The 25424-nt window shown below is 40.7% G+C and overlaps 1 protein-coding gene across 1 annotated transcript; it reads right to left on the bottom strand.

Annotated features, from left to right (window-relative positions):
* Positions 1-270: 270 nt before the first annotated feature.
* LOC124074675 (tropomyosin alpha-3 chain) lies at positions 271-24700 on the bottom strand. Its single transcript, XM_046417841.1, has 10 exons — positions 24467-24700; positions 18971-19096; positions 17035-17168; positions 12972-13089; positions 12611-12681; positions 12410-12485; positions 8506-8568; positions 7692-7761; positions 2941-3019; positions 271-651 (listed from the first exon to the last, which is right to left on the bottom strand). The coding sequence occupies exons 1-10, from the start codon at positions 24578-24580 to the stop codon at positions 648-650; spliced, it is 855 nt and encodes a 284-aa protein (XP_046273797.1). The 5' UTR covers positions 24581-24700; the 3' UTR covers positions 271-647.
* Positions 24701-25424: the final 724 nt, after the last annotated feature.

The following is a 25424-nucleotide window of genomic DNA, read 5'->3' as shown; positions in this document are numbered from 1 at the left end:
ACGTACTTCTCTTTCCAACATCGTAATATGGATGATCACACGCTACACCCTGAATCAGGCGGAGATCAAATGTTCAGTGATTAGGCACTAGCATAGGTGCTTTATAAGTGGGTCAGTTTTGTAAATCCACCTGGACCACTGTGTCTTAAAGAAATCTGTATGCGCTCTGACAAGCAACGGGATCATTCACCATACATGTGAAATATGTAACAGAGAGGAGAGGTCGTCTCAGGATGATAGAGAACTGCAAAATATAAATGACATAATATATAAACAGACAGATAGACACAAATGTATTAATTCAACCATTTCTCCCCTCCCTTTTTTAACACTGGTACAGAACAACTGAAGAATTGATACAGAAGTACAGCGAAGAGTGAAATCAGACAACATAGTGAATGACTCTTAGATGACTAGGGATTGACTGAAATAGAGCAAGATCAGCAGATACATTGAGAAAGTGCTTAAACGTACAACAGGCACAAACAGATTTCAACAGTTAAGCAGTTGAAGAATCAGGAAAGCTAGAGAAAGAATTGAGGAGGGTGGAGGATGGGGGTATAGGTAGGGGGTAAAAGGCTGAGTGTGACTGCAAAAGGCTGAGTCTTGAAACCACAACCTCACAGGATGGTGGATCTTCTGGATGTTTAGCTGAAAATACAAGAAGAAAGAGACTGAATGGATCAGAAATCTTTTTTTTATTTGCCAGTTTCATTTTTCTCAATAAGGAATCTATATCAATATTAATTCTAACCCTTAAACAATACTAACAACAGCCACTGACAATTCAATTATACGCAGGTTGTGTCCAGCACATGACCCACACAAAATTGACAGCAAGACAACAGTGGTCTGCTTACAATACAGTGCCTGTAAAAAGTATATTGTACAAATGGAATCAGTCAATATAATTTGGCTTTTTTGATAAAAATGTACAAAAAACTCTTCAGTATCAGAGTGAAAACAGATTTCCTCAAAGTAATGTCATTTAGTTAAAAATTAAAATATACAATAAGTGATGTAAATATTCACCCCCTTTAGCTGACTGAGCTAATTCAACAGAGGTCCAGCCTAGTGGTGTTAATAGTATTGCAGTTAGTGAAAAGGAGATCACCTGAGTGCAGTGAATGTGTCTCAAGTGACTGTTGTATAAAGCCAGAAGGTTCAGTCACTGGTTAATCAGTATTCCTGGCTTTATTATTACTCATATATTATATGAATATCATATATATTCAGATATTTATTTTACTTTTAATATTCTTCACTTGCAGAACTTGTTTATTTTCCCTTTCTCTTACTGTGTTTATTTTGACTATTATGCAGAGAAAAAGTGAACTGAGTGTATGTAAAAAAATCTTCTTCATAATAAAAATTATTCCAACTCTGAAATGAAACTTTGGAAAAAGAAAATCATCCTCTTACATAAGTCTTATGTATTTATCATTAGCGTGAATATAAGGCAGGATATTATAGTGTTACAACAGACCCTAAATTGATCAGTGAACATTTAAAGCATTTTCATGCGTTCCTGTATGAATTTAGTCTCATTCCAGACTAAACAGGCATCCAATCAGAGATGTATTGCTCAAGATAAATAAAATACAAATCATTTCAACAGTAGAAATGGGTGGCACACCATTAAAACAATCAAGAAAGCCTCACATTTTCAAGACTAGACTATTACTGCATATTTTTTTTCAGCCTAGGCCCTCCTCACGACATGAATAATGTTAATGAGTCACTTACATTACATCAGGTGTACAGCAGTCCCAAAAAACTCTGAAATACTCAAGGAGCAAGTTTATGCAATTTAGAGTTGCCAATTAACCTAACCTGTAGCGTGTATTTAGACTGTCAGAGGAAACCACAGCACTCAGAGAATGTCTGAAAAGAGAGAACATGCAAACTCCACATAGAAAGGATCGAGCCAGCCAGCAGGTTGCAACCACAAACCTAATTAATGTCATATGGAGGATAGGAATACAACCACTCTATCATGCATCAAGAGTTAAACATAATTACAAGAACGGTTAAAAAGTGTTAAAAATTATCATCAAGGTTTGTGGTGACCACGGCATTGAGGCTGTTAATCATCAATATCACCTCCTCTGATTAGATCTCTTTCTCAGTGAACCAAAGGGAAGACGGCCATATTTGATCTCTATCTAATGCCTAGCCATTGTCAAGTTCCTCCTCTAATAGCTGTATTATGTTTAGAAGTACAAACTTAAAAATCTCTTTTAGTTTGTCCTTTCTAGGCAGGTCAATATGTAGACTATGCGATTTGCAGAATGTTAAGTCAAAGTGCACTTTGATCATTCTTTTGATCTGACCATTGGTTTTTATTCCAGAAGGGGCCTGGCTTTTCCTCTTGTCATTGCAATGGCTACATCGTGTATGTGAACGTTTTCATGTCTTATATAAAGGAGAATAATTCCATCACACATTACTTGTCATAATGGTGGAATTTCCTCATGTCACTGAGAACTTTAGAAAGTTTGTGGTTTGAATGCTCCATGTTCTCAGATGGATTTTGGCCCCAGCAGGTCCTATTCCATACCCCTGGCTTCCAGCAGGCTTTCACCAGGTTTCGTCATACAGACACTTGAGACTTCTCTTGAGTGGCTTTTTATTTTGAAACATTTGACTGCCTCTGTATCAAGGGACTTCTGCTTCTTCACCCCCTGCTTTTCAGAACCACTTTTTGGATTTTCTGTTTTTGTTTGTCGATCTTGCTCTTCTTCACGCCACTATTTATTCAAATGTGCCAACTAATTTGTCATTGTTGAATCAAGAATATATGAAGATTGTTTTTCCTCTGGTAATATTAGGAATTACATCAGCCAAAGAGATCAGTGTACAATATTTTTTAAATCCAAATTAAAGGAATATTTAGCAAGTTCAATAAGCATGCTTATACTTACACATACATATACTTACATAGAGGTCATGTCATTGAGGGCATGGTCCAGTTCCTCACTGATGGCTTTGTACTTGAGTTTCTGTGCATAAAGCTCATCTGTATGCCCACACACAGACCAAAGAAAGGTGTGTTGCAAAGGAAAAGGGGGAAAAGATCAGACAGGATGAAATTACTATTGTGGAGGATGAGGCATTTACTATTATTAATGAGATGGTGAATGAGACTTTTGGTGAAAGGAAAGACATAAACCCATGTAAATGAATTGCAGTTCAATAGAATAGAAAATTAAAGTAAGGGACTGAATATTAAAGCTCACCAAGCTAATCACACAACTACAGCCGATTATCTTTAACAATTCAAATACTATTTTGATTTAAATTGATATGCTTTGATTGAAAAACAATTATTGTTGTATCGTGATTTAGCTCAACCTTTGGTTTCCATACAGTTAAAGTCAGATGGAAAAAAAAAGATGATAAATGCTATGACATGATATGTCACATGCATAGTTGTACTGAGTACAGCATAGGACACTGTCAGCATGCGATAAGTAAAAAAATAGTAATGAGATAAATAAAATATAAAAACCGTACAAAAACTATACAATGGACAGGTAGATAAACTATGTAAAAGAAATATGTAAGCTATACAATAAGTGTATGTCTGTACATATTATGAAGCAGCATGAACTGGTTAAAGCCAAAAGCAGTCAGTAGTCTTTATAGTAGGATCAACTTTGCAGTACATTAATTAAGTGTTTGTGGCCCATATAGCTTGAAGGAAGAAGTTTCTTCTCAGTCTTTCAGTCTGGGCCACTGAAACAATTTATGGTTAGAGTGATGAGGGTCCTTGACGATAATCTGTGCCCTTCATTGCATTGCTTGATGTAGATGCTCTGTAGGTCAAGCAATGCACAGATCACTCTGCTCAGGTTCTTCGTGTCCTGGAAGCTGCTTTTACCATACCAGGCTGTGATGCTTCCAGAGACTGTGTGGTAGCTGTGTAGAAGGTCAGCAGCATTGCAGAGATGCTGAATTTCCTCAAATGTCTGAGGTGGTGCAAGTCCTGCTGAGCCTTCTTCACTAATATGGTTGTCCAGGAAAAGTCCTCAGTGATAAGTACTCCAGCGTACTTGTAGCTGTATACCCACTCCTCTCCTTGATCTTGGAAACATTCAGATCCAGATTGTTGTCCTTGACCCAAGAGGACTGCTACTTCATCCAGGTAGACTGACTCATTGTAGATCAGACCCACCATCCCTCTGTCATCTGAAAATTTGACAATAGTGTCGAAACTGTGACTAGCAGAACAGTGATGGGTGTACAGGGAGTAGAGCAGGGAACTCAAACCCTGATGACACTGGTGAACTAATGGCACATCCATGCTTTTGTCTGTAGAAACCTCCATTTTACTTCTACTTGAAATAGGTGGTAGTAAGGCAGAGGTCGAACGTGCAGATCTGGTCCGGGGTGAAATTAGTTCTGGTGTGTAGGGAATCATCCTGCTGTAGTCTTTTTTGATTTTTTCCACTGCCTCGGTTGTGGGTATGCAGGTGAAAAGTGAAGTGACATCAAAGGATACCGTGGTTTCATTCGGGGACAGTCTGAGTTCCTCGACATGGACCTAAAGTGGTGCCAAGGCATTTAGAGATGTTGCAGGTGACTGAGTTTATACTGCTGAGGATAAAGGTGGTTGTAGACTGGGTGGTCAATGGTTTTGTCCTTTTCCAGTTGTTGTAGACAATCTATGACTTTTTTTGTAGTTGCTTGTCAGGTACCATTTCAAGATTTTGTAGGTATTGCATTCTCTGAGGAGTGATTTCTTTTTTGCGTGGTAGTCAGTAGTGTTGAGGACTGCGGTGTATCTCCACTTTTCCGCCAGCAGTATTGTGATGTTTTGATCTTTACTCAGGGATGTTTTGCCCTTCCTTTCCTTTTCTCTATAAAGAACTCCTCTTAAGACAAAGCATATTGTTTGTAGAACGGTGTGTATGATGTCTCTGTTTAGATTTGACTGAGTAAAGACAAGACAAGAAATGGTGTCAGAATGGTTTGAGGTGAATTGAGACAGCTTTTGCAGGTAAGGAGAATTTTATAAAAGGCAATTATTACTGTGAAGGTAGTGAACATTATCACTGGCATATTGGTTAAGAAGCAGAGTTGTGTAGCTCCATTTGTAGTCCTGTTCAAAGCTTTTGATACTGTTGATAATCTTATTCTGAAACAGAGGTTGATTAGTATTGGTATATTTGACCAGGTCATGGGATGTGAACTGCCTTTCTGAAAGGTCTTGATGTGTCCAATGATGTGTCTAAGAAAACCTGAGCCCCCCTGTACAAAATGGCTTGAAACAGTAAACCATATCAACCCGGCAGATCTAAAGGAACAGTGAGGGTTTGCTGGGAACGTCTGGCTGGGGACTCTGTTAGGATGGTCTTCAACTCACACCAAGGCAGAGGTTGGCCTGCATTCTGTGTGGTGGAATCTGAGTGGGCCATGTTCCACACTGAAGAATGCTGTCAAGTTGAAGTCCTGGGGTATAGCTGGCTTGTGGAATTCCAGAAGCAGCTGACAGCTACTGGCAGTTGCTGAAGCAAAAACTTGGATGTGGGGGGAGTTCGGTGAGGCCATGGAGCAAGACATTTGATCTGTTACAATGAAATTCTGGCATAGCCTGCGGTGACTCCAGAAGGGGAAGCAGCACTTCGTTCACACTGTTTGCAGTGAGAATGAGTAGCTGCTGACCTCGACTGAGGATATAGACAATGGAAGAAATACTTCAAGGATCTCCTTAATCCTACTGACATTCAATCTTCGATAACCTTAGGATTCCATCTCTGCTTTTTGCTGTCCATATAGTCCTATTGGCTTCATCGAGCAGTGACCTCCAGCTTGCACCGGGATGGTTTGCAGCTGAGTGCGAAGTGACTGGAATGAGCATCAGCACCTTTAAATCCAAGGCCATGGTTCTCAGCCAGAAAAGGGTGGATTGCCCCCTCCAGGTTAGAGGAGAATTGGTGCCAGAGTGGAGGAGTTCAAATATCTTGGGAACTTGTTCATGAGCAAGGGGAAAATGGAGCAGGAGATTGACGAGTGGATTGAGAGAGAGAGAGAGAGAGCTGAGCAAAAAAGCGAAGCTCTCAATTTACCAGTCAGTCTATGTCCCAACCCTCACCTTTGGTCATGAGCTGTAGGTAGTGACCAAAAGAACAAGATTGTGAATACAAGCAACTGAAATGAGCTTCCACCGCAGGATGGCAGGGTTCAGCCTTGGAGTGACTCCATATCAACATAAAAGTCTTTTTCAGCCATAAAAATCTGCGTGAGTGTGAAATAACTCATTTTTGCATTCAAATAAACACATATGCCAGGATGCCCGAATACAGGTAATTATTTAAAGGAGTGTCCATTCAGGAGAGTGTCCATTTTGATCAGCGAGTTGGCGTCTTCGTTATTTCTCCTGTCAAGAATGTTATTTTGATTTTGCAAAATGGGATCCGTTGACAAGGAGAAAAAAAGAGAGAAAAATACTAAATATCACCAGACTTGTCCTTTCAACTAAACAGATGAGGGACCAACCCCCCCCCCCATCTGGATGGCCTCGCTCACACCTTGTCCCCAGACTGCTTGCTGGACTGCTCTCATATCATGTCCGCCTTGGAGTGGACGATGCCATCATCTACCTGCTGAACAGAGTCTACACCCACCTGGACAAGCCGACAAGCACTTTGAGAATCATGTTCTTTGATTTCTCGAGTGCGTTTGACACCATCAGGCCGGCTCTGTTGGCTGAGAAGCTGACAGCGATGCAGGTGGATGCCCCACTGGTGTCCTGGGTTGCAGACTATCTGACTGGTAGACCGCAGTACGTACACTTAAAATGCTGCATGTCAGATAGGGGCTTCACAGGGGACTGTCCTCTCTCCCTTGCTTTTCACCATCTACACCACAGACTTCAAGCACTGCACAGAGACTTGCCATCTTCAGAAGTTTTCTGATGACTCTGCAGTGGTCAGGTGTATTAATGATGGTGATGAGAGAGAGTACAGGACTGTAGTGGACAACTTTGTCACTTGGAGCAGGAGAAACCACCAGCAGCGCAATGTGACAAAAACCAAGGAACTGGTAGTGGACCTGACGAGGACTAAGGCTCTGGTGACCCCTACCAACATCAAAGCAGTCACTGTGGAGGTGGTGGAATAGTACATGTACTTAGGGGTGTACTTGGACCATAAACTGGATGGGGGAAAAGAATGTGGACACAGTGTACAGAAAGGGCCAGAGGTCCTTCAACATCTGCAGGATGATGCTGAGGATATTCTACGAGTCTGTGGTGTCCAATGCCATCATGTATGCTGTTGCCTGCTGGGGCAGCTGTCTAAGGTTGAGGGACACTAACAGATTCAACAGAATCATCAAGAAGGTCAGCCATGTTGTGGGAGAGGAAGTGGACTCTGTATCCTCTCAGACAAGCTGGTGGAAATGGCTGTGGAGAAGAGGGTCTGGGCTTCCTTGCTGGGACTGCTGTCCCTGTGACCCAGATATGGATAAGCGGATGACAATCAAACAAAATGAAACAAAATAAAACATATTGAAACAAATATCCAATGTACTTGAGTTGTGCTGTGACAAATCAATAATAAAAAGCCTGCATCAAAGAAAGCAAATTTTGTGTTTTGAGTACTGGTAGGACAAGAAATGAATTTAAGATGTATTTAAAAGGTGCACTTCAGAGCATTGTGAGAAAGTATAATCAGTAATTAGTGTACCTTCCAGATCATCAATGGTTTTCTCCAACTTGGCAACAGATCTCTCAGCAAACTCAGCTCGGGTCTCAGCCTGAGATAACAAAGTACATGTCAACTTCTATCAGATAACAGGCCATAAGATTATAATGAACAGAATTTGCAGGTGTACCGGAACCTTTTGTGTCTCAACACTTTACCAAAATCTTGTAGGCTTAATAATAGATTTTGTTGTAGAAAATATGATATGCAGTACATAGACAAAAGTATTAGGTTATATGACCATTACATCAACTTTAATAACATTGTATTCTAAATACATAGACAGTGTTGCAGTTAAAACAACTTCCACTCTTCTGGGGAGGCTTTCAACAAAATTTCGGTGTGTTTCTGGGGGAATTTTTGCTCATTCATGGAGTAGAGTAAGAGTGAGGACAGACACTGATGTTGGACGAAAAGGACTGGCTCACAATCTTTGTTCCAGTTCATCCCAAAAATGTTTGATAGGGTCGATGTCAGGGCTCTGTGTGGGCCAGTCAAGTCCTTCCAATCCAAATTCATCCAACCGTATCTTTATGGACCTTGCTTTGTGCACTGAGTCAGTCATGCTGCAATAGAAAAGGGCCATCCCCAAACTGTTGCTACAATATTGGAAGCATAGCATTGTCTAAAATGTCTTGTTCTGCTGAAGCATTAAGACTTCCTTTTGTTGGAAGTTAGGGGTCTAGCCCAACCCCTGAAAAACAGCCCCACAAAGAGATGTATCTGGATACTTTTGTCTATATAGTGTAATTTGAGATTTTACAATATGTTAAGGTCATCATTCCTTCTTTCTCACCTCTTTCAGCTTGTCAGTCAGGATCTTGATCTCTTCCTCATACTTGTCCTCCTTTTGAGAGTACTGTGGTGGAAATAAAACATTATTAGATGCAAATCTGTGTGAAAGCAATTCAACATGTTACTCCATGTCAGCTCCTTAAAGCCAGAAGTAAGTAAACGCACATTCACATTTCTACATTTCTACATTTTCAAAAATATTAATTTCCACAATATCTGTGCAAGACAGGTATGGTATGGTTAGAGTAAAGGAGTCACCATGGTCATGGTTTTAAAACAAAAAAGCAAACATTGATAAACACCACTCCAGCATGAATCAGAATCAGAATCAGAATTTCAATCTGAATCAGAGGGGAAATTCTCTCTGTCAAGAATGTTATTTTGGTTAGGTCGGTTAGTATACTACATCCATCCACCATACCAATGTCCACACTTGCTTCATGTCGCTTATTTGTATGTCCTTATAGTATATGTACATTAAAGTAAGGTATCTCAATATTAATAAAACTAAAAAAGCCCAGTCTTGATCCAGGGGTTTTAGCAAACTATAGGTCTATCTCCAACCTGGTCTTCATTTCAGAAATTTTGGAGAAAGACATCTTTGCTGCGCCCGCTAGCTTACTCTCCACGACCACTGGTTTTGTCGCAAGTGCAATACTGACCTTTGGACTAGAGTAGGTCAAATTTCACCTAAACTTAAATTTAAAAAAAATGTATAATTAACATATGATTAAGATACTGTCATTTTAAAATCTATATAAATGCAAGTGTGATTAAAAAAGAATAGCAACAGAATAAAATTAAATTTTAGACGCAGCTCACTAGTGAGTTGTGCTATTTTTAGAACAGGCCTGCGGGTGACTCATGTGGTTCTTGGGGCGACCTGGTGCCTGCGGGCACCGTGTTGGTGACCCCTAATCTATATGCTCCCACTAGGCAATGTGATCAGAAAGCACTCTATAAATTTTCACTGTTATGCTGACGACAACCAATTGTATTTATCAAAGAAGCCAATATCAATGAAAGCAATCAGCTAACAACTGCAATCCTGTGTTGCAGATATTAAGTCCTGGATGACCCACAACTTTCTTCTATTGAACTCAGACAAAACTGAGTTTCTACTAGTTGGACCAAAACATCTTAGACAATCTTTAGCTAATGATACAACTTTTCATAATGGAGTAGCTCCTGCCTCTAGCACCATTGTAAAGAACCTGGGTGTTAGCTTTGATTAGGACGCTTCTCTCCAGCTTCCGGGCTTCAGGCTTTTCCGAGCAGACCGCATCACGGAGCTCTCTGGAAAGACGAGGGGAGGTGGAAAGTGCTTTTTTGTCAACGAAGGTTGGTGTAAAGATGTCACAGTGTTAAGGAAATCATGCAGTCCTCATCTTGAGTCTCTATTCATAAACTGTAAACCGTTTTATTCAACGCAGGAATTCTCCTCGTTCATCCTGGTCAGTGTTTACATTCCACCTCAGGCATGTGTAACGGAAGCGTTACAACACCTAGCTGACCAGGTATCAGACATGGAGGCAAAACATCCAGACTCCCTGCTCATCATTCTTGGGGATTTTAACAGAGCAAACCTCAGCCAAGAACTCCCAAAATACAGACAACAGATAAAGTGTCCCACCAGAGATGCTAACACACTGGACCACTGTTATAATGTTTTAAAGGACTCCTATCGCTCTGTTTCCTGTGCTGCTTTGGGACTCTGTGACCACTGCATGGTCTATCTCATCCCAAGATGAAAAGTTAAGAGAAGGACAGCTGAGTCAAAGCTGGAGTTACAGCAGGCCTGCTTTGACTGCACAGACTGGAGTGTCTGCTGCAGCCACCTACAACAATTCAACAATTTCCTGTGGAACAACAATTTCCTGCGGGATCAATAAAGGTCTTATCTTATCTTATCTGGACGAACTGACTGACACTGTGACATCCTGCATCAGTTTTTGTGAGGACTTGTGTGTGCAGACCAAAACCTTCCACACATACGACAACAATAAACCATGGTTCACCAATAAACTCAGAAAGCTGCGCCAGGCCAAGGAGGAGGCCCATAGAAGTGGGGACAGGGCCCTGTACAAACAGACCAGGAACACACTGACGAGAGAGATCAGAGCTGCAAAGAGGTGCTACTGTGAGATGCTGAAAAACAAGTTTTCAGCCAACGACCTTGCCTCAGTGTGGAAGGGCCTGAGAGACATCACCAATTACAGGAGCCCATCCCCCCACCCTGTGGGTAACAAGGTACTGGCAGAGAAGCCTCTGAGCCTCAACCTCTGTGTCATACCTGACACCACCCCCTACCCCCCTCAATTCAGACCTCCCACCAGCACTGAAGGTCAATGTGGAGGAGGTGCATCGGCTCTTCCAGAGGCAGAAAACCAGGAAGGCTCCAGGACCCGATGGAGTGTCCACCTCCTGTCTGAGAACCTGCACTGACCAGCTGGCACCCATCTTCACCCAGATCTTCAACAGATCTCTGGAGCTGTGTGAAGTACCCTCCTGCTTCAAACGTTCCACCATCACCCCGGTCCCCACCATCACGGGGTTGAATGACTACAGACCCATCGCCCTGACGTCCGTGCTCATGAAATCCTTCGAGAGGCTGGTGCTGAACCCCCTGCAGTTTGCCTACCGGGCAAACCGGTCGGTGGATGATGCAGTCAACATGGGACTGCACTTCATCTTCCATCACCTTGACACCCCAAAGATGTACGCTAGGATCCTGTTTGTGGACTTCAGCTTTGTGTTCAACACCATCATTCCAGAAACCCTCACAGCTCACAGTGCCAGCCTCCACCTCTCAGTGGATCTACAACTTCCTCACTGACAGGAGGCAGCAGGTGAGGCTGGGGAACATCACCTCCAGCACCAGGCCCATCAGTACCAGCATGCCCCAGGGGTGTGTTTTTTCTCCGCTGCTCTTCTCCCTATACAGGAATGACTGCTCCTCAGGGGATCCGTCCGTTAAACTACTTAAGTTTGCGGACGACACAAAAGTAGTTGGCCTCATCAGGGACGGTGATGGGGCTGCCTACAGACATGAAGTCAACCAGCTGGTCCTCTGGTGTGGTCTGAATAACCTGGAGCTAAACCCGCTCAAGACTGTGGAGATGACACTGGACTTTAGAAAGAACCCACCCACCTTACCCCCCCTCACCATTTTCAACAGGACATTGTCTACTGTGGACTCTTTTAAGTTCCTGGGAACCACAATTGCCCGGGATCTCAAGTGGAAGTCCCACATAGACCTCATCAGGAAAAAGGCCCAGCAGAGGTTGTACTTTCTACGACAGCTGAAGAAGTTCAGCCTGCCTCAGGAGCTGCTGACCATCTTCACCTCCATCATCCAGTCTGTTTTCTGCACTTCGATTACTGTCTGGTTTGGATCGGCCACCAAACAGGACAAGAACAGACTGCAACAGATAATCAGGTCTGATTCTGACATGTCTTTCACATGTCACATAAAACAAATCTCAAGGACTGCGTACTTCCACCTTCATAACATTGCAAAAATCAGGCATGTTCTTTCCTTAGATGCTGCTGAGAAGCTCATCCATGCTTTTGTTATCTCTAGGCTGCATTACGGTAACTGTCTTTTGTCAGGATCCAGAATCTCCTACCCCGCCCTCCTGAGGCCTGGTACCGCTGCTGGATCCTGAGGCCTCTATGGCCCTGCCTGGATCCTGCTGTTCCTGTTCTGCACTGTTTTCTCTGTTCTCCCTGTCTCTCGTCTCTCCCTCTCCTGTCTCTCTCCATCTCCCTGTCTCTCCCCCCCCCCCTCCCTACCAGGCGTTTCTTCACTAATTTCTTTTCCTTTTAATTTGTCACCCCGGCAATATTCAGAATAACAAGCTTGCTCTGCCATGCTGGTTTGAATACTTGTAGCTTAGATCTACCTTTTCAGCCTGGGCTTCCAGAGACTTCAAGTTATTGGTGACATTCTTAAGTTCCTCCTCCAGTTCCGCACATTTACTTGTCAGAGAAAGAAGAAATAAGTGGGTGGGAATAAAAACACAAGATTTGTTTGGAGAAAACTGTGGTGTGGAAAAGTGGTGACAAGTGTAAATTGTAATTGACCATGGTGGCGGGGTACTCACGCCTCAGCCAATTCTGCCCTCTCTTCTGTACGCTCCAGCTCCCCTTCTACAATCACCAGCTTACGGGCAACCTGAACAAATGGATTGTATACATATATCAATATATGCAATATATTATAGCCTCAGATATTCACGCATAAACATAAAACACAATCAACTCCTTGTCATAGGACGTAATGTTGTTTATTGTCTATACTGCTGTTGTATAAGAAAAAACACTGCAACAGTACACAAAGTAAGAAGCTCCTTTTAGATCTTTAATTTTTGCTTTCTGAAGAAGCTGCATCATCAGGAATGCTCAGTGACCTCCTGGAGACAGTATGACATGGTGGATTCCAGAGGCTTACAATAGAAAACTCACCTCCTCGTATTTGCGGTCAGCCTCCTCTGCAATGTGTTTTGCCTCCTTCAGTTGAATCTCTTGAAGCTCCATCTTCTCTTCATCCTTTAGAGCCCTGTTCTCAATCACCTTCATACCTCTGCACACACAAACCGTTACTTATTTCTTGCATAGTACAAATATTCTAAGTAATTTACAGGCCAGACTTACTGGTAATTTACTGATAAAATAGTCAATTTTTTAGCTACTTGTTAAGAAACGACATAACAAATATCTTACCATAATTCAAGACAAAAATCTATTCTTTGTATTTAATTGTATTTAGCTTTGATGCATTTCAATAGCTGTCTTAAGTAATCCACATGTAAAAGGTTTAATAACAATATATGTTACCCATTTTTATTTTTAAATTGAAATTGAATTGCCTTTTCAACTCTCCAGACAGCAACGCAGAGTAAAGCCGCAGCCCTTTTAAACTAATTGTTCTCTCTTCTGCTGTCTGGGAAAAGGTACAGAAGCATTCTTCCCCCCAAGCCATAAGACCTCTCAATTCTCAGGGGCTGGACTAAGTTCACTACACAACACAACATGCACATTGTCACCTTATACTTCATAGTGTTCACAATAACTGTTCTACCTGCACTTTATACTGTTGACACTGCTTACAATACGGTCCCTCCCTACACTTTATGGCTGTCTCAAACATTCCATAACAGGACCATGTTCTGGTCGGTGCTGCTCTTTGTTTTTGTTTTCCCTTTTTCTTTCTTTTTTTTGCACTATGTATAGTCTTTGTGCTGTATATATAGTCTTGTATAGTCCTGTGCATTATGTATAGTCTTCAGTTGTTTGCACTTTACATTTATTATAGGTCTCTGGACTCTGTAGGAACGCTGTCTCGTTTCACTGTTCACTGTTACCGTAAACAGCTAAAATAACAATAAAACAACCTCTTGACTCTTGATTCTTGAACCTGTCAAGTGTAAACATGACCATGACAGGCTGTGATTGGGCCCCCAGGGATTATATCACTTGAGCCTTCTCACTGGGCCATGACATTATGACCACTGACAAGTGAAGTGAATAACATTGACAATCTCATTGCAATGGCACCTGGCAGTGCATGAGATATATTAGGTACCAAGTGAACACTTTGTCATTGAAGTTGATGTGTTGGAAGCAGAAAAATGGGCAAGCATAAGGATTTGAGTGACTTTGACAAGGGCCAATTTGTGATTGAACTGCTGCAGCTCTTGTGGATTGTTTGCTGAAAAAGTTAATGCCGGTTCCCACAGAAAAGTGTCAGAACACACAGTGCATTGCAGTCTGTTGTGTATGGGGCTGCATATCTGCAGACTACAATGGACACATGAGTATCAGAACTGGACCATGGAGCAATGGAAGATGGTGTCCTGGTCTGATCAATCACATTTTCTTTTCCATTGTGTGGATGGCTGGGTGTGTGTGTGTTATTCACCATTCGCTATGGGATGACGACAAGCTGGCAGTGTGATCAGGAAATGTTCTGCTAGCAAACATTGTGTCCTACCATTCAGATGGATGTTACTTTGACATGTACCACATATATTCCCTGATGGCTTTGGCCTCTTTCAAAAGGATAATGTCCTGTGCCACGCAGCCAAAATGGTTTGAGGAATACAACAAGAAGTTCATGTGTTGACTTGGCCCCCAAATTCTCCAGATTTCAGTCCAATCAAACATCTGTGGGATTTACTGGAAAAACAATTCCAATCCATGGAGGCCTCTCCTTGCAACTTACAGAACTTAAAGGATCTGCTACTGATGCAAGAGACGTGGTGCAAGATACCACAACATGCATTCAGAAATCTAGTGGAGTCCACAGTGGGTCAGGGGCTGTTTTTGAGATCCCGTTTCCAGGGGGTCTCCTCAATATTAGTAATAAAGTTATGGCTGGTTGGTGTGTAGTAATATTAAGAGCTGAGAAGAAAATGAATTCTTGTTTAGTTTTTTTTTTTTTTTTTTAGCAGGAACCACATCACTTCACTTCACTGATGGTGATAGTGATAATTATCTCTGCAGGCACTACAGTTAATGTGCGGATTGGACGAAACCTATCATAAAACTTAACCTCACATTCATTGAAAATATTAAATACAAGCAGCAGCAGCAGACGTTGTGCACATTTAAACATGACATAGTAGCTTAACATTACTGATTATTTCGTAATTGATATAATCTCCACACAAATCAATAGGAACAGTCAGGATGTATTGTTAGACACATTCTAAAGCTCAAGGACAATAAAGAAATGACCTGGAAACTTGTGCTGTTAACATAATATTAAAAGGCAATATAGCCTACAAGGACAGGTGCAGTGAAAAGTCCATGCAAGTGTGGGTCATTAGATCAGTTTGTTTGGGGTGGCCCAAGAGGCAGAAAAACATCCCAGAGTGTAAGAAAACCCAGTAGCCACACTTTGCTTATAAATCCTGCCTTGTGACAGAGTGAATCTGTCAGTATGTCCTTTAAGGTTGGCCTGCTGAATGCCCTGAAAACTACTGAGCAAGAGACAGAGGTTGATAAGTTGTCAGAAAAACTCTTCTGGCTTCTGGCTTCATCTGAGGCTACTGTGTCATATTTTCCTGTGTCATATTTGCATAAAAGAGAAACATAAAACTAAACCTCTGTTATGGCATTATCCTTATTGTTTCTAACAGTTTTTAAACCCAAAGAAATCCTTAGGTTTGTTCAAATTAACAGTGTATTTCAACTTGAACAGACAGTGATGAAGGAAGTCACTAACGAAACATCACTTGAATAAAACTTTACCTCATCTGTGAACATTTCTGCCTGAGTTATCTTTAGATTTTCATCATTCAGCTAGAGTGGTCATTTAACAATAAACACAACTCTCAGCTGCACCACATCTTCAAACTACGTTTTCTGTTTTTATTTTTTTGACTGGGATCCTAGCAGCTGAAATTACATACTGTGTGCTTTAATAAACACTTCAATTTTTACATAATTTAAAAAAGAGGAAGATTTAAATGACTGATCATCATTAACCCTGAAACTTACTCCCTCCATTAAAAAACCTGAGAGATAGTGACTGTAAGGAATGTTAACATGTCATTTATAGGACTTGATAAAGTTACATTTACATACCTTTCAAGAATGTTTGCATGCTGGTCATAGCCATAATGTTACTGAAGCACAACAGGTCAAGCAGCTAAATCAACTTCCCAACATGATACACTGTTTTATGAATATGGAGCTAGGTGTGATGTGTTATATTATACATTTTGTCATAGTTCTAATTTTCGTTGATCACTTATTTTCATCATGAAACAAAGGCTGACAATGAATACTAAATACTTTTGTCATTGTTTTCAATGACAAAAGTGAAATTGATTTAAGTTGCAGCATATTACCATTTACTCTTAATACTATATTACCACCCCATCATTAGCACACAAGTACATCTGATTATATTTGCTTTTGTGTACTCTATTTAATGAATGTGTTGTTGAGATGTATTCTTATGATGTATAAGCTATGAATATTTACTATATATATAATGTATGCTGTTAAATATGGTTGCTGATCTTGGATTAAATAAAATGTACCAGTAGCAAAGGTACAGACTGTAGGCACACAAGTCTGATGTGTTGCAATTCAAACTCAAGAAGTTGTCACAGATAAGTGATTTGTGCACCAAACTCCACTGGATCTTAGATGAATGACTGAATGATACTGTCAGGGTTAGTCTGTGTTTTGCCTTTGTTCCCTGTGCTTTGGTTTGTCCCTGTTTGCTGGGCTGGTTTGACAGAGTTTTCCTCCCACCAATTCACCTGCCCAACTGATCATAGCATAGAGCATAGTTAAGCAAGTGACTTTCAACCAGAATAGACAGAAGAACCTTTATCTTTAGCCTGCCATTAAGTTATTTTTTGAATTTACTTTTTCAACAACTTCAAAATGACTGTGGCCAAAGGAGAGAACTATGGTGATAATGTGAGCCTTCCTTAAGGTAAACATCCTTATTGCATTGTGCATACGTGCGCAAAGTCGTTAATAATTATTAAATCACACCAAGAATCACCTCTCGCTCTCATCAGCAGCCTTCTCTGCCTCCTCTAACTTTTGCAGAGCCGTTGCCAGTCTCTCCTGAGCACGGTCCAACTCCTCCTCCACTAGCTGGATACGTCTGTTTAGGGAAGCCACTTCTGCTTCAGCCTGAGCACAAATAAATATGATAAAGACCGAGACAAACCAGAGAACTGCCTACAGCTGTACAAGTCTTCCTATAGAGCAAAATGGTTTTTCCTGATTTTACTTTTTTGAATATCAATATTGAATATTAACATCAATCAGGCATTTACTCTGAATAGAAGGTGAAAGAAAATGTGTTGTCTTTGAGTAAGTATATCTGATGGCGGTTGCCGATATCGGACCAGCACACTGAGGACCAGCAGATCTTGTTTGACAGAGTCTGTTGAGTAATTATGAGGCACAATAATTTTGTTACTAGAAAACAAGAGAAAATTTATGAAAAAGAAGTGAAGTGAAGGTCAGAGAAAGGTCATGCTAAGGACTCCAGCAGAAATGTTCTTAAAATCTGCTGTTGTTCTGGTCTATTGATGCCCTGTTGTCGTTCAGGTGAGCTACGCTCGCTGTTCTCTTTGTTAACACAAAACAGAAGAAACTATTGAGCTGTGCTGTACAGAATATCATGACACAAACTATCTGAAAAGTAATGTGTGGAAAAATTAAAGCTGAGACTGTTTGCTGAAATGCAACTGCCTTACATTAATGTTACCATAGCAACTTGATTTTTTGTTTGCACTTGATTTTGTATTTAAATGGGTGCCCTAGTTATGACATATGACATATTCCACTTGATCTCTCTGTCATCCATACATTCTACCTGTCTGCTCAAACCCCATACAGAATGAAAACAGCCAGAGGAATGCTGATTGGAATGTTTGTTCTTTTTTCTTAGGTTGATTGTGTATGTGTTATACTAGCTTCTAAGAAGTGTGCAAAATATAAATGCTTAATTTGTGGATAACAAATGACAAAAAGTGACTGTACTTATTGAGTTGTATAGGAAGGATTTAGTTGTTTACTAAATACTAAAAAGTATTATATAGGAAAAATCACCAATAGGAAAGAGACTAGGGGAAAGAGGAAAAGGAGAGAGACTAAGCACGGTCACATACTGTGACCGGGGAGGAATGGATGATGTACCTAAAAAGGACTTGGATTGTTTAGCTCACAGTCAAGGCTGAATGACTGACATCATGGCCAAAATATGGCTTGGAATCCCCCGACAGCTGTGAGGGGTCTGTGCAGGGCATGATAAGAATGGAATGCAAGGGAGAAGCCGGGAATCAAACAGGATTGGTTTGCACTGGCAGGATTAGAACTTTTCTTAGCACCTCAGTTCAAGGCTCATACTATATGCCAGGATGGGAAGGCACAGAATCTGTGATATCTGGAGATTTGTTTGTTCTTCTACCTAAGCAGGTGGAAATAATAAAAGAAAACAGAAAAGGTGCACAACCACCTGCTGTATCTCCTAAAGAGGTGCTCCAACAGTTGTTGTCTGTGTCTTTGTTGTTTTTATTATCTGAAAATAACCAGTTAAGTATAGGCAATATGAGTAATATAATTAATGTTAATTCACCAAAAAATTAACAATAGAGTATTGCACGGGCAGCACGATGGTGCAGTGGTTAGCACTGTTGCCTCACAGCAAAAGAGTTCCAAGTTTGTATCCCAGGCTGGGCCTTTCTGTGCCAAGTTTGCATGTTCTCCCTGTGCTTGCATGGATTTTCTTTGGGTACTCCAGCTTCCTACCACAATCCCAAAAATGCATGCACATGCACATTAGGTTAACTGGTTAACTACTCTAACTTAGCCCTAGATGTAAGTGTGTGTGTGGTTGTCTGCCTTCATGTGTCAGCCCTGTGATTGACTGGCGACCAGTCCAGACCAGATGGCTGGTATTGCTCTTTTGTAATTGTAATACTTACGTCAGCAGCCTTCTTATCAGCCACCTCAAGCTTCTCCTGAGCATCTTTCAGGGCCTCAGAGTATTTGTCAAGCTCGTCCTCTGTCCCCTTCAGCTTCTTTTGCATTTGCAGTAGTTCATCTTCATGCTGATGTGGCAGGTCAAACACAGAATTACCAGTTTTGCATGTCACACTCAAAATGTATTCATCAGATTTGTTTCTGTGTGTCAGTTTTTAAACAATACTTATGTCCGAATGTACATTGAAGCAATGTTTATATGATGTAATCATCATCATTAATCCTTGAGTTTATATTGGCTTTCAGAAGATTCCTGACACAGTGGCAAAAATTTGGAACAAAACAGACAGAATCCATTCATCCTGTGCAAAGAGTACATTTAGCAATAAGAAGACTTCATCTTTGGAAATTATCCAATGGATTTATTAAATCATGCTGCTATAGCCTCATGTTAACTTCCGTTAAACTTCTGAATACGCTTTTGCAAAAACAGTGAATTTTGGACATTGAAAACACATTCAGAAGGGATCTTTTAAAGGACAGTATTGACATCTATTATTTGAGACAGACAAAATTGTGAATCTTTTTAAACTGCCTTTCACTTAGGCAATATATATATATATGTGTATATATATATATATATATATAAATGTGTGTGTGTACGAATAATCCCTCTCTCACCCCTTTGGGGTGGTGTGTGTGTCTTCCTCAAGGTCTAGTCCTCTTTCTGAGGCCTGGGGGTTTGAGGATTCTGTGCAGTGTCTTAGCTGTTCCTAGGACTGCGCTCTTCTGGACAGAGTTCACAATGTTGTAACTGGAATCCACTGGAACCACTCTTCCAGACTGGGGGCACAGCCGCCAGTGCCCCGATTATCACTGGCACCACTGTTGCTTTTACTCACGGCATCTTTTTTAGCTCCCCTTTCAGCTCCTGGTCTTTTTCGAGCATTGTTTGTCGACCACCACAATGTCCAGCTGGTTTGCCATCATCATTTTGCCGGTCTGGATCGCCAGTCTGGATCTGGGAGTCCCACAGGATCTTAGCCTCGTTGTTCTCGACCATCTTGCGAAATGTCTTCCATTGGGACTTCGGACTTCGGACTTCAAGCCCATACTCAGTGCAGATGTTCCTGTATACTCTGCCAGCCACTTTGTTATGGTGTTCCATGTACACTGTTCCTGCCTTCAGTCTGTACCCTGCTGCAATCTGCTAAATTATCTCAGGGGCCTCTTTGCACAACCTGCACCTGGGGTCCTGTCTGGTGTGGTAGACGCTAGCCTCTATTGATCTTGTCCTGAGTGTGTGTTCTTGTGCTGACGTGATTAGTGCTTCTGTGCTGTCCAATCAAGGCTTTTCTTGCCATTGGTAGGATTTCTTGATATCAGCCACTTCTGTCACTTCTGTATCTGTCAGTGGTACATGCCATGCAAGGGTTTGTCCCTCCATGATGGTTAGTCCTCTTCCTATTCATCATTTCCAGCTTTCTGCTGCCTAAGGTATTCACTTTCACAGCAGTTCATCTCTGAGAGCCATCTTCCTGATGTATTCCTGGATCTTTATTGTTTCATCCTGGACAGTGGCTCTGACACTTACTAGTGTTTGGCCTCCCACATTCCACTTAGTGTACAGTCTCAGTGTGCTGGACTTGGGGTGCATCATAAGGAACTTCCTTGTCTTGATATCAATGGCCTCTATCTCCTCCTTTGGCCAACTTATTGTGCCACCGTATCATAGGGTAGGGCATATGTGTTGATGGCCTGGACCTTGTTCTTACCATTCAACTAACTTCTCAGGACCTGCCTCACTCTGTGTAGGTATTTGACTCCAGATGACTTCCTTATGGCCTGGTTTCCATTTTCCTGCAGGATCCCAAGGTACTTGTAACTGTCCTGAACATCTGTAATTTTGCCGTCTGGTAGCTCAGTCCCCTTCATCCTTTGGTATCCATAACCACTCTTTGTGATGATCTGGCTGAGGGGGTTCAGGCCTATGTAGAACAGCAACCGCCATTGTGCACCGATGTTATGCGATGCCTCCTTCTCCCAAATGTTCTTCCGGTACTGTTCACTCTCATCCCTGACTGGATCTGTTCTCATGTTATAGCCCTGCCAGAGAGAGAGAGAGAGAGAGCATCCTGTTTATTCTCCCGGCTTCTGCTTCTTGTGTGTATCTCTTCAGATGGGCAACCAGAGCTGTGAGTCTTTGTTTAACAGTCTCCAGTGCCTCAGGTGTAGACTTCATTGGGAGAAATTTCTTCATCACAGCTCTGTAGTTCTGAGAGCCAAATGACTTCTCTCCTGACGGGGGATAGTGCTCCTTGCTCCTTGCTCCTTGTTATTGTGCTAACCTTGTAGACAAGCATCTCAAGGATTACTGTTGCTGTGGTGTACATCAGCTCATTGGTCTTGGTTATCTCGATATATATCGAGTCCTTCTTAATTCTAACATTGGAAAGGCATGGGTGAGGGGGTTTCAGATGCTGACTGACAATTTGATGAGCAGCTAATGTGAAGCACACTGATGCCCACAGAATACATAGACATTTTAGCAAGAACTGCTGTGCTGCACCGGTGTTCCTTTGCCCAAAGGTACTGCCTGGAACGACCTGCCGCTTACTATTGTAAGATATGAAAAACCTTTCTTGATCCCAACTTCAGGTGTTACAGCAGCACAATGACTGAAACAAGTGCAGTTAAATAGAGAAAAGTAAAAGGAAAGGCCAGCAGTATATATGGAGTACCCACAACCAGAATTGTACATGAAGGGAATTTTTTCTACATTTTATGTATCATTGATAAATGCAGTAAAATAAAGGAGTAGATTCCTCAGTGTGAAGTTTGTACAAGAAAATTGTATTCTCTTAATGCTAAATCTGTTCTTCAGTCACATGCACCACCATGGCACAATCTTTGCCAATATAGCATGCACTGAGGAATTTATTAATTTATTTCTTTAATTAAATGCATTTATCACCAACACTTACCAAATATCCAACACAAGAACTGGGGAAAGTGGTGTGATCAGTAACAGAAAAGTCACCAAAGGATAGTACATGTAAGAGTAGTAGTATAATATAATCCTTTATTGATTCCCAAAGGGGAAATTCAGATACCATATGACACCATACACTGGCTGCCTGTAAAATGCAAGATAGAGTACAAAATTCTTCTCCTCACAAATAAAGCACTGAACTTCCAGGCACCATCATATCTTAAAGAGTCGATAGTACCCTATTACACCGCCAGAACCTTACGCTCCCAAGATGCAGGGTTACTTGTGGTTCCTTAATGTAACTTAATTACCTAATCATTATTAACGATTCATTAATACAGTGTCTCTCATGAAGACTTCTCATTAACAGTGAATTCATTATCAGGTAGTTCCTGATTCATTCTTCACATGCTCTTTAGTTGGTAACTACTCACAATTTTGCATACTCTACTGTGAAGTAATACCTAAATATTCTATCTAGGAGACAAAGTACATTACCATAACAAATAATTAATTTTGCTTTATCTTTATTTAATGTAAAGAGCAGAAGTCTCACTGTCTTGCCAATCATATGTTCAATTATCACATTACATGTTTCTTTCATTGCCTGTTGCAAAAAACTGAGATATGATACTGGGATTTTTAATATACATTCTATTCTAATTACTTTGATTATTTTGTCCATATTTAACAAACTAGATTTAACAGTATCAACAGATTTTTATAATAACTGTGGCACAACAAGTAGTGTATGACTAGCCTTGAAATAAATGCTCTAATTGTTTTTTATGTAATAATTTATCTGGTTACATGATCATGTTACACAATGTAGAAGTTGTTTTGCCTTTGACTACTGATGTAGGAGCTGTAGTTGTTCAGTGGAAATGATATACTTCTTGTTTTATCATTGTTGAAATAGTTAAGTGCTAATATTCTACCGGCTACTAATGGCGTGGATGCTAATTATGAGTATGAGTATAGAATATTCATGTTTCAACTTCATGGAGAGAGCTTACAAACAAATCGTGTATTATACATTATGCAACAGATGCAATTGAAAACAAAGCTAGCTTGTACAGGAGCCAGTTCATCTGCTTTCTATTCATTTTGCAATTTAAGGGCCCCTTATTCACAAAGTTAAAGTTTAGACTTTTCCCCCACTATTACATGGGTGACTGTTAACACCACCTCTCTTGTGAAAAAGGCACAGCAGCTCTACTTCCTAAGGTCACTGAGGAGAGTGAACCTGTCCCAGCAGCTGCTGCTGTCCTTTTACAGATGTTCTATTGAAAGTATCTCCTGACATCTTGTTCTGGTTTATTGGCTGCACTGCAGCTGACAGAAAGGCGTTACAGAGAGTTGTTAAATCAGCACAGGACATCTTAAACACACAACAAGGACTCATCCCACCCAGGTAACCAACTGTTCAATCTGCTTCCTTCTGGGTGATGCTATAGGTCTATTAGAACCTTCACTTCCAGACTCCTGAACAGTTTTTACGCATGTGCCGTAAAAGAACTGAACTCTCTCTAGAACCATGCAATATCTGTATCTATGGCTTAGTGTAATATTTTTATTCTGCTGGAATTGTGTAACACACTAAATGTGCAATATCTAGTTTATACTGTGTATATTTATCTATTTAGGTTAATTGGCTGCTCGACATTGCCCTTAGGTCTGAGTGTGTGCGTGAGTGGTTGTCTGTCTTTGTGTGTTGGCCCTGCGATTGACTGGCGACCAGTCCAGGGTGAACCCCGTCTCTCGCCCCTAGTTGGCTGGGATAGGCTCCAGCTCCCCCGCGACCCTGACGACTAAGCGCTATAGAAAATGGATGGATGGATATTTATCTATTTACCACTTATTTATTTTTTGTGTGATATAAGAGTGTTGTTGTTGTTGTCTTTACCTTTATCTTTTCTACTGCTGAAAGGAGTTGCATTAAAATTTTGTTTTACAGCTGTGCAATGACAATAATGACATTCTATTCTATTCTACCATATTCACAAAACACAATACACTCAAACATGTGTTGTCACACATTGTCAGTGTTTTGGTTTCATATCCATAAGTTACTGAATAATTTAGATTCAGAGGCTGTACCCAGAGTCCTGAACTCCACAAGAATTATTTCAAATTGTATTATTTCTTTCTGTGCCAGTTTTTGCTCGTCATGTTTAGCACATTGATAAGATTGGTGGTACTAGTTAGATTCAGTTTTTTTTATGTTGGGTTGGCTCTTGCAGATGCAGATTCAAGCCAGAATAGGTCTCAGTTTTAGGCCTACGCAAAGCTCTTTGTAAGACTGATCAGATTGTCTTTATTCAAAGACATGATGTAAAATAGTTTTATGATTCTGTCCAAAAATGATATGGCAACATCCATATCAGCTGGATTTGAGACCACAGAATGCTGCCTCATGAGACAGTCAAAGAAACAGCCAGTCTCACTGAAATATCTATTTGATGAAACACTTGATATGTGACTTATATCTATGTTCATCACCCACCTGTTTGCTTCTGTCTTCAGCTGCTTTCTTGTCTGCTTCAGCTTGTTCAGCCTGGTCTAGTGCATTTTCCTTGTCCAACTTCAGCATAAGCATTTTCTTTTTGATGGCCTCCATTTTGGCAGAGGTTTAATGGGCTTTTGCAGTCACGTACAATGAAAAGAAAGGGGAAGAAAGATGGGTCCAGAACAGATGACCTGAAAGCCTGGCAAACTGGTGGAAACACAACTCTGATAGAGAGACTTTATGTGGCTGAGGAGGAGACACTCCCACTTCTAAGCCCCTCAACTTATGCGCATGACCACACCTTTATCTATCCTCCACAGTCACCACTCTAATGAAAAGTGAATCTTTTCATTGTTGCAGCATAACATTGGTAAGATATAGTGTATTTAACATGAAACAAAATTAGGCTGCTAAGTGTAAATGCTATTATAAGACAATATATGACAAAGAAAATTTCTTGGCTTGGCTTTTTCTATCTCAAACTGTTCAAATGAAAGATCAGAAAAAGGTTGGATGTTACTAATAGGAATACCAGTACCTGTCATATATGTTATATTCAAAATGTTTCAGGATCATTTAAGTGTTTTTAACATGACAGTAATTCACTGTAAAGTGAAAGTAAATTTAAGTAAATTTAGTAAATTTAATCTATAATACGGTAATATAATTAGAAAATAATCAAATTTCAAAATCCAGGGTTTTGATCATTTCATTTTAAAATAATATAAAAACTTCCTCTCTCTTAATGTATTAGCTGGGTTATAAATACAACAGTACGTGAACAATGGGATCAAACATGATACAAAACTCCTTACAGCTGAGGAGGTAATTTGATCAAATGGTAACCTAACAATATCAACTAATGCCAGTTTTGAAAGAAAGATTGTCAATACCCTCAGTTTCAAGTTAGAGCCATAGACCGATTCAGTTAAATCATATGTATCACAGCCTGAGA

Source organism: Scatophagus argus, chromosome 17, assembly GCF_020382885.2.
Source record: "Scatophagus argus isolate fScaArg1 chromosome 17, fScaArg1.pri, whole genome shotgun sequence".
Lineage (NCBI taxonomy): Eukaryota > Metazoa > Chordata > Actinopteri > Scatophagidae > Scatophagus > Scatophagus argus.
Note: the sequence above shows the minus strand (reverse complement) of the source record. Positions and strands in the feature narration are given on the sequence as shown.

What these genes read in the sequence shown, in the direction of transcription:
- LOC124074675 (XM_046417841.1), bottom strand. Translation starts at nt 24,580, where the DNA reads ATGGAGGCCATCAAAAAGAAAATGCTTATGCTGAAGTTGGACAAGGAA. An exon ending in CTGATAAGAAGGCTGCTGAC is followed by an intron (nt 17,169 to 18,970) that starts GTAAGTATTACA and finishes ATTTGTGCTCAG; the next exon opens with GCTGAAGCAGAAGTGGCTTC. An exon ending in TGACTGACAAGCTGAAAGAG is followed by an intron (nt 7,762 to 8,505) that starts GTGAGAAAGAAG and finishes TTGTTATCTCAG; the next exon opens with GCTGAGACCCGAGCTGAGTT.